Here is a 10480-nt window from a genome sequence, read left to right as displayed (position 1 = left end):
TGGTTGATGATATATTACTATTATTACTCTCTCTATTACCATTACTATTATTGTTATTTGTATTATTATTTGATAATGTATTATTAATAGTCATATTACTATTTGATATATTTGTATGATTTACTTTTCCATTCCAAGCTATATTAGAATGATTGGATTTTTTAGTATTCGTATTATTATTATGAGTATTCGTATTATTATGAGTAGTAGTATTATTATGAGTATTAGTAGTATTATTAGGAAATAATGATGAATTATTTGAAATACGATGATTTCTATTAATAATACTATTATTATTACTATTAATAGTGGTGGATTGTTTTTGACATGTTTCTTCTTTCTTTTTCTTTTTTAATTTATTTTCAATATTTTGATTATTTAAACTATTACTATTAATATTACTAGTGCTGGTACTGGTAGAATGATGTTGATTGCTATTTATATTATTATTGATATTATTAGAGTGATGATGATGATGATTTAATGTATTAATGGTATGATTTTCATTTAAATTCACAACTAGTGAATGTGATGGTGAATGATTTGTTGTTAAATAGGATGATGATGATGATGATTGATTATTCACAATATTAATAGGTGCAGAACATGTTCCATTATGATGAGAATGTTCATGTTGTTGTTCATGTTGTTGTTGACTAGTAGTATTGGTATTGGAAGTTTGTACAAGCAAATTTAACATTTTAATTAATCATGATAACTACCAAATGTTTCAAAATGACAATGAGAATCATCTCTCTCTATCAATACATGTCATATATGAATTCACAATATTCACCAATAACATTTTAAATAATATTTATTTTATTATATAATTCAAATCAATTCAATTTCCAAATCAATTAAATTAAATTACTTCTTCTTCTTCTTTTTAACTTGTTGTACATTACCAGATGATGATATTTGTACAGTTGGTTGATTAAAAGATTCTTTTAACTTTCTCTTTTTAGTATCATTCTTTTTAGAATTTGATTCCAATCTCTTTTTAGCATATTGTGATGGTTTTGATATGATTGATTGTTCTTTAGATTTTGATTTCTTTTCACTTTTACTTTCAACTAATTTTCTACCTTCTTCATAAGCTTGAACAAATAAATTTGAATCTGTTAATGATTGTTGAATTAATTGTTTAGATTCTTTAGCAAATTTCTCCAATTCAATTGTTACAATTGATTTATCTCTATTTGAAAATTCACAACATCTATAAATTAATGGTGTCATGTAAATTAAATAAGGTTGTAATTGATTACCATATTTAGAAGCTAAACCTATAAATAACTTTAAAATATTCATTCTTCTAAATGTAATATTTTCATTGGTGTCAAAATCAAATGTTTGATTTGAAATTTTACGTAAAGATTTAAATAATTTATGTAAAATTTCACTTCCATTATTAGAATCTAATAATTTAAATAAATAAATTAAAACTTTAACAATTACAATTACATTTGTATCATTAATATATTGTGATTTAAATAATTCTATAATTGAAATTGACATTTGTTCTAAATATTGTAAATGATTTAAAATTTTAGATTCATTCTTCTTCTTTTTAGAAACAAATAATTCAAAGATTTTCAAAGATTCTAATCTAATTTCACTTCTCAAATCATTTTCATCACAAATTATTTTTAATAAGGAATTCCAAATTTCATCAACATGTTGGAATGAAATAATAGATTGTGAAAATAATGAATAAAAACATTCCAATGTTTCTAATACTAAACTTGGATATTTTTCTAAATTTGTATCTGAATTTTCAATTATAGAAATTAATTGAGGTATCATATTTTCATAAAATTCTGATGATGATTTTAATTTACTACCATTTGATACATTTGATAAAATTAAAATAGAATTAACTCCAATTGGTTTTAATTTCTTTTCATTTAAAATCCAATCATTTGTAATTTTAATAATTTTAATTAAATTTTCATCATTTAATATTTTAATAAAAAATTGTAAAGTTTCTCTTAATTTTGAAACAATTGATGAAATTGATTTGTTATCACCTGCAATAACACGTTTTTTACATTGTTTTTCTAATTCTAAAATTAGAGGATAATAAATTAATTCAGTTTTATCATTTAGGAAATTATTTGGAAATTTTTTAATTATAGTTTGAATTAAATTTAAAATTGATAATTTAGATTCATTTGACATATTTTCATTTAAAACATTTTTAAATAAATAATTTAACTTGTCTTGTAATACTTCATTTGTAAATGGATAATTTAAATAAAAATTAACCAACATTTCAACTATAGTTTTTTGTATTTCCATTTCAAGTGTAGTTAACATAATTGTAATTGATTTATCCATTAAATCATAAATTTGTGGTATTTGTACCTTATTATCAATTAAATTTGATAAAATTTGAAATGTTTGAATTGAATAGGTTTTTCTAGTTGATGAAATTTCAATTTTTAACATATCTAATAAAATATCTAATTGTCCTAATGATAATGGATATTTATGTGAAATATCAGATTGTAAAAAATATTTAATACCTGTATATATAGTTTCCCATGTTTCTAAATTTGTAGAATCAATACCTGAATTTGTTAATATATCAAATGTAGAATTTAATAATAATTGTTTAGAATCTTCTAATATTTTAAATACTTTAGGTGTACGTTTACAAATTTCAATTAAAATTCTAAATGAAACCAATGCTACATTTAAATGATTACCACTAACATATTTTAATAATAATGGTATTATTTCATTCATCATTTCTAAATGTTTATCTACTTGAATTTTAAATCTTTTAATACATTTTTCAAACATTTTTAAATAAAATTGTACAATAATATGTGAATTATCAATTAATCCTGCTAATAATTTCATTTTCATATCATTAGCTTGATCAATTGCACCAAGTCTACCTGGTTCTTTTTGTACAAGGAAATTTTCTTCCTTTCTATCTTTAGTAGTTTTAACAGAATGAAATCTATCTTGTTCTCCATCTGTTATTGTTGTAAAATTCTTTTTATATAATCTATAATGATATAATTCATTTTTAATTACATTTAATAACATTTCACTATTATTATTAGATTGATTAGATTGTTTAGTAGTAGTATTATTAGTAATAGTATTAGTAATAGATTGATTAGATTGAATAACTTGTCTATTTCTCATTAAACCTTTCAATAAAAATTTAAATACAAATTCAAATCTCTTTAAAATTTCAGCATTATGTACAATTCTAATTTTGAAATTAATATCATTAATAATATATGATAAACTCTTCTTAATATCAATAATTGAACCTAATAATTCAAAACAATTAAATAAAGTATTTTCATGTTTTGATTTGAAATGTTTTGATGAAGAACTATCAGATGCAGTTAATGAAACTGAATTTTCACCTATTGATGATTGATTTTCATAATCTTGTGCCTTTTCAATATCAAAACGTGAAACTTTTCTCTTTTTAAATGTTTTTAAAGGTGGATATGTATTTTCATTCAATAAAATTAACATGACTGAATGTACAGCTTGTGTAATAATGTGAGTAGTTTTGTGATCTGATGACATTACTTTCAATATGAACTTCCCAATTCTTTAAACATGTCAATTAATGCTTTACCAGCAACTTGTTGTTGTTCTTCATCTTTACTCTTTAATTTACCTAATACATCTAATACCATTTTAGATAAATGTACATCTAATTGTGTTTTATCACATCTTCTTAATACTTTAATAATTAAGAAACAAACTTGCATACGCATGACATAAATTTCTAATTTCTTATCCCAAAGGAATTTTGTTACTTTTGGAATGAAATCTTTCATGAAATATCTCTTCATTCTTCTACCTTTTGGAATTTCATTTTCATCAATCATTTCATTGTCGTCTGCATCATTATCATCATCATCATTTGTAGTATCCTTTTCAATAGTAACTGTACTATTTGATAATGGTTCTTCTGATTCATGTCTTCTATTATTATATCTATTATTATCATTTCTATTATTATAACTATAACTACTATTAAAACCATGATCATTAATTTTATCAAATGGAAATACATCAACAATTTGACATATAATATCCAATGCTAATTTCTTTCTCTTTGATAAAACCTTTAAACCATATGTACCCATCATTGTAACTAATTGATTTAAAATTGGATGTGAATAATTCCAATCTAAAACAGTTACTAAATAAATACATAATTGTTTAACTAAATCTTGAATAGATTTATCATTAATTACCATTAATTCATAAATGAGTGGAGGTACAATTTGATAAATATAATCTTGTTGAATTTTACATTTTTCAATTGGAATTAAAATAGAATTAATAATTTGTAAACCTTCTAATTTCTTTTGATAATTAACATTTGAAATTAATTCTAATGATTTTGAAAATGGTTTTAAATTTTCCAATTCAATAAATTGATCAATCATTTTAGAATAAACTAACATTGATTCACTCTTTTCTAATAATTTATCTGAAAATGATAATCTTTTAACATGTAAAATTAATAATCTTTTAATTTCTTTCATTTCATTATTAAATTTAATAATTTCAATAATATTTAATAATGATTGTGAAGATGAATCACGTAATATCCATTCTTTATGTCCTAAAAAGAATATTAAATTACCTATAATTGGAAATAATTCAATTTCATTTAAATTTGAAATTATATTTAAATTTGAATTTAATTCTTTAAATATTTCAATTCTAGATGATGTATCTAAATTTGTTAAATGTGATTCAATTTGTGCATTTAATCCATTAATAATTTTAGATGTAAATTTTAATTTTTCATTATTAAATCCAATTGCTAATTTTTCAATTATATCACAAATTTGATTTCTAAATATAGTTTCATTATTATAAATAAACATTTTAGAAAAATGTATAATATATAATGTTTTAATAGATTCACTTGAATATGGTAAATATTTTTTAAATAAATGTAATAAAACACGTGCTTCATCTTCATTTAAAGAAGATCCATCTCTAATTGATGTTCCATAAAAGGTTAAAATAATATCAGCAGGTGATGTTTCATCAAAATAACCTTTCATTTTATCAATTAATTTAAAACATTTTTTAGAAAATTCTTGTTTTTCATTTGATTGTTCATTTAATTCATCATTTAATTTGTTTAAATTATTATTATTATTATTATTATTATTATAACTATTATTTTTAGATTTATAATTATTATTATTATTATTATTATTAATAGATTTAGATGAATAATTAGATTCAATAAATAAATTATAAAATGCAATTAAAATTTGATTAATAATTGAAGGTTCAAATATTTTCATACCAATAGTTAAACCATTTTCAATATCTGTTGTAATTTTTGAAAAGTTTGGATTTAAATTCATAAAAATTTCATCCTTATTTGATAATATTTTATCAAAAATAGATAAAACTTGATCAAATACAACATTAGAAACATTATATTGATCAATTAATTCAATAAATTTAAATATTAATTCCTTTTCATAATATTTAATTAAATAATAAAGTTTAGGTTTATCAAACCATGAAAATAAAATTGAAAAGTAAGAAGGTAATTCTTCAATTCTTGATGATTTCTTATTAATATTTTCAAAGAATTTTGTAAATAATGAAATTACGTGTGATGTAAATTCAATACTATAATCAAATTCTTGTTTTCTATCAAAGAATAATTCAAGTAATTCAACTGCTCTTTTAAATGTTAATGTTAATGATACTTTTTGTTTAGATGATGCTGGTTTATAATATTGTCTAATAATTGGTTTCTTATTAACAGTAGTAGCTAGTATTATTATCAGTTGTTGTAGTTGTGGTAGAAGTAGTAGATTTAGCAATAGTTGATTTAGTAGTAGAAGTAGTTTGAATAGAAGTAGCAGTAGATTCATCATCATCATCATCTTGGTCATCATCTTCATCATCAACTTCATCAGTCATCTTGTCTGATTTTTCAGATGATTTACTATCAGAATCTTTAATAGTGGATGATTCATCTTGTTCATCATCTTCTTCTTCTTCTTCTTCTTGTTCAAGTAATTGTTGTTCAAGTAATTTTTGTTCTTCTTCTTCTTGATCAACTTCCATTTCATGAGCATCAACTCTCAATTCAATAATAGTAATTAATAAATCCAATACTTGATTATAAAAGTAATGATAATTTCCAGTTAAACATGTTAAAATTTCTTCAATAATATCTAATAACCAACGTAACTGGAATGTATTTGCCTTGATTAAATCTTCAGCAAATTTACCATCACTATTATTAGTATTTGTACTCTCAATATTACTATCAATATTACTATCATTACCATTATTATTATCAATAGATTTAAATCTATTAAATAACATGTTAATAAAATATTCAAGTGTTTCTTTTGGTAATTGACCTAAAAATTCAATAACTTGATGAACTCTAATTTTCCATTTTTTAATCATTGCATCTTTAGAATTTTTACCTCTCTTTTTAGTCATATCAAACATTAATAAATAAGGTTCAATAACCTTTAAATGTAAATGAATATATTCTTGTTTATATTGTTTTGGAATATTAATAAAATCTAATTTAGATAAATGTTCAACACTTCTATTAGATGAAATTACTTTTTGTAAATTTTTAACAGTTTTACTTGTTAAATATGGTAAATTAAACTTTTGTAAACATTTTAAAGATAATAATTGAATTGATATTGTTGAAGTTGAAAATAATCTAAAAATAACTGATTTGATAAATTTAGATTTTTCCTTTTTAAAGAAATCTTCATTAAATTCTGAAATTAAATTTAATAATTTTTCTAAACGACCAGTCATTGGATTTCTAGTAATAAAATTAACAACTTCTTCAATATCATATTCTTTAAATTCATTTTCATAAAAGGAATTAAATACTAATAATATATCATCTTCTTTTTTAGAATCTCTTGCTCCATTTATAAATATATTAAATATCATATCTAAATATGTTGAATAATCTGTATGTTGTTTAGAAACATCTTTAATAATTTTTAAAAATATAGTTTCTATATCTGAAATCTTTTCTATTTTTTTAACTTGTTTAGAAAATGATTCAAAATTTAAACTAGTTTCTTCATCTCTTTTTTTAGATTTATAAATCATTGATTTATAATGTGTTTTTTTATATTCTCCATCTGATTTGTTATTATATTATTATATTATTAAAAATATTAAATATTAAATTATATTATTAATTAAAATTAAATTAAAATATTAAATAAAATTAAAAAAAACTTACATTTTTGATAAATATTTGAAATAATTGGTATTAATAAATTCCAAAATTCTTTAAAATTAATTCTCATCATTGTTGATGCTAAATTACTTGTTGGTTCCCATACAATTTGATATTTTGTAAAATATGAACCAAATACATAATTAGAAATTAAAGTTTTGTAAATTTGTGGAATGGTGTAACGTTTTAAAAATTCATTAGCCTTTTCTAATAAAACTGTACGATTACGTGATTGATCCCAATCAAATCCACATTCTTCTGAATCTCTTAAAAATTCTAAAACTACACATTTAGTAGTTTCTACCTTATTAAGAACAATTCCTTTTTGAATTTCATCTTGTTCAAATTTAGTTAAATATTTTAATGTTTCTAATCTTAGATTATCAGATTTACTTTGAAGATTGGATTTTAATGATTCTGCAATTATTTTAAATTTATCATTTGTTAATAAATTGGAACTATTTAAAATTAAAAATTAAAATTAAATTAAAATTAAATAAAATTAAAATTAAAAATTAAAATAAAAACCTACTCTACATTATCAATTAATTGATTACATGAAATTAAAACTTGTAATGATGAACCAAATTTACATGAAATTTCCATAACAATTTCAATTAAATTATTAAAATTCTTATTATAGAAATGTAAAACTTGATTTAATAAAGTTAAAGATTGTGCAATAATAATTTGTAATAATTGTAATTCCTTCTTTTCATATTGACTTTGATCAATTAATTTAATAAATTGTAATAAAAATTTATAAACATTTTCATATAAATTTTTTAAATATTGATCTGATTTTTTACCATAAATAGATAAAATATTTAAAATAGACCATAATAATAATAAAGAATTTGATTGTTTTGAAAATTGAATTAAATCTTGTTGTGATTTAATATTTGAAATAATTTCAATAAATTTGTTATAAATAATTTGAATAAATTTAGAATTTTTATCAGATAATAAAGTATATTCCAAATTTGTATCTAAATTACTATTACTAGTAGTATTAGTATGAATAAAATTTAATAAAAAAGCAACAGTTGAATCAAAATTATAATTAATATCATCATTAACAAATCTTAAAAATTCTTTAACAATTGTATTTGATTCTTGTTCATTTCCAATTGTTTTCATTAATTTTCTATAAAAAGTATAAACTGTTTGTTTATCTTTAATATAAAAACAATTAAATAATAAATTATTAACATTTTCAATTATATCTGATCTTTGTAATGTTTCAATTATATCAGAAATAAATGAAAATAATGCTTGTGATGATTGAGCATTAAATTCTATTAATAGATTTTTACTATTTAATAAATTTAAAATTAAATAAATTGATTCTTCATTATATTTTTCAATAGTATTAAATGTTCTAATTAATTGTATAAAATATCCTATTTGAATATTTAAATATTCATTATTATTTAAATTATTTAAATTTTTAATATTATTTAAATTATTTTTAATATTATTTAAATTATTATTAATATTTAATTTGATTATTATTATTATTATTATTTAAATTAATAGAATTAATTAAAAATTTAATTTCAATAACAAATAAATCCCAAATTTGTTTAGCAATTAACTTATTTTTAGAATAATCTCTTAATAAAATTAAACATTTTTCAATTAAAGTAAATTTGTTACCAATATCAGCTAATTGTTGTTTAATAGTACCATTATAATTTAAATTCCAATTTAATTGTCTAAATAATAAAGGTAATAATCTTGACATTTTAGAATGTAAATTACCTAAAATACCTTTCATTGATTCAAAAAACATTTGACTAACACCATCATACATTATTTGTGATGGTTTTTCAATTAATAAATTAAAAACTTTTTCAACATAAATTTTTAATTCTTCATCTGAAAGTTTGTTAATTAAAAATGAAAAACTTTCAGCTGCAAATTTTCTAATATACCATTTCTTATGTGAAAGTATTTTACTATACTTTTCAAACCATAATGATATATCTTTAATAATATATTTTTGTAAATATTTAAATAAAAATGCTAAACTTTTAAATATTAATCCATTCAATTCTATATTATCAGAACTTATATTATATACTATTGGATAAAATAAACGTGGAAATAATGGATAAAATTCTTGTCGTAAATCTTTAGCAAATATTGTTACTAGACTGTTTTTTTAAATATTTAATATTATTGTAATGAATATTTAATATTATTGTAATGAAAAATAAAAACTACTACTTACTCTAAAATAGGTTGATAAGCAAGAGAATCCTTAATTCTTAAATGATTAACAAAAATATCACAAATAGTTTCTTTGTGATGTATCATTTCAGGTAATGTTCTAACAAATGATTGAATATTTGATCTAAATTGAATATAATGTTTCTATTATTATTGTAAATTATAAATTAAATATTGAGAATATAAATAACATACAGTTAAATTCAATTCATCCCATTCTAACATTTTATCATATAAAAAAGTAGTTGAATCATGTTCATTCTTTGATTCTTCTTTTCTATAAGTATCAAATTGTACTTCCGAAAGTATTTTAACATCTTTAATACATTCATAGAATGATTTAAATTTAATTAAATTTTCATCCTTTTTAGATGGAAGTGTTTTTAATACACTTTGTACTCTTCTATTAATTTTATCTTCTTGTGTTAGATTTTCATCATCATCATTATTTTGATTTGTTGTTTGTTTTGATGATTTTTTACTTTGATAATCTTTAGAGAGTAATAAATTAGATCTTTTTGATGACATTTACTCTCTTTTTATATGTATTTGTGTGTGATTGATGAGAGTGATAAAGAGTGTATATACTATTATTAACTACTACTACTACTTGTTGACTACACTTGAGATTTGTTGTTATTGGGGTGTAGAAGTAAATTTGTTGTTTTTTTAGTAGTTAGAATGTTGGTGAGAACACTTTCAGTTTTTTTATTGAAGTCAAAATTTATTATTCAAGTTTTTTTTAGATATCAACTTTTGCTGCAATTATTGGTAGCATGTAACGGCAGAACATGAATATTGGGCTTATCTATGGGTCAAAGGTGATTTATTCCTTAGAGGTGATGTTCTTATCTATTAACAACTTTGGTACATATTACTTAATTGATGAATTTTCTCAGAAAAACATGAACTCTTGTTCAAGTAAATTCTTAGTAGCCTATATACATCTCACAATTATTTGAGTGAGACTCTCTTTAGCATTTAGAA

General features: G+C 20.2%; 1 protein-coding gene across 1 annotated transcript; it reads right to left on the bottom strand.

The window, feature by feature from the left end:
* Positions 1–870: 870 nt before the first annotated feature.
* Positions 871–10021, bottom strand: NAEGRDRAFT_65627 (uncharacterized protein; the record flags this gene model as incomplete). Its single annotated transcript, XM_002678896.1, has 10 exons — positions 871–3521; positions 3578–4615; positions 4967–5749; positions 5790–6932; positions 7262–7716; positions 7791–8433; positions 8891–9247; positions 9332–9417; positions 9495–9637; positions 9689–10021. The coding sequence occupies 10 exons, from the start codon at positions 10019–10021 to the stop codon at positions 871–873; spliced, it is 7632 nt and encodes a 2543-aa protein (XP_002678942.1).
* Between the last annotated feature and the right edge of the window lie 459 nt (positions 10022–10480).

Source organism: Naegleria gruberi, assembly GCF_000004985.1.
Source record: "Naegleria gruberi genomic scaffold NAEGRscaffold_15, whole genome shotgun sequence".
Taxonomy (NCBI): domain Eukaryota; phylum Heterolobosea; class Eutetramitea; order Acrasida; family Naegleriidae; genus Naegleria; species Naegleria gruberi.
The sequence above is the reverse complement of the archived record's forward strand: the minus strand, read 5'-3'. Positions and strand labels throughout refer to the sequence as shown.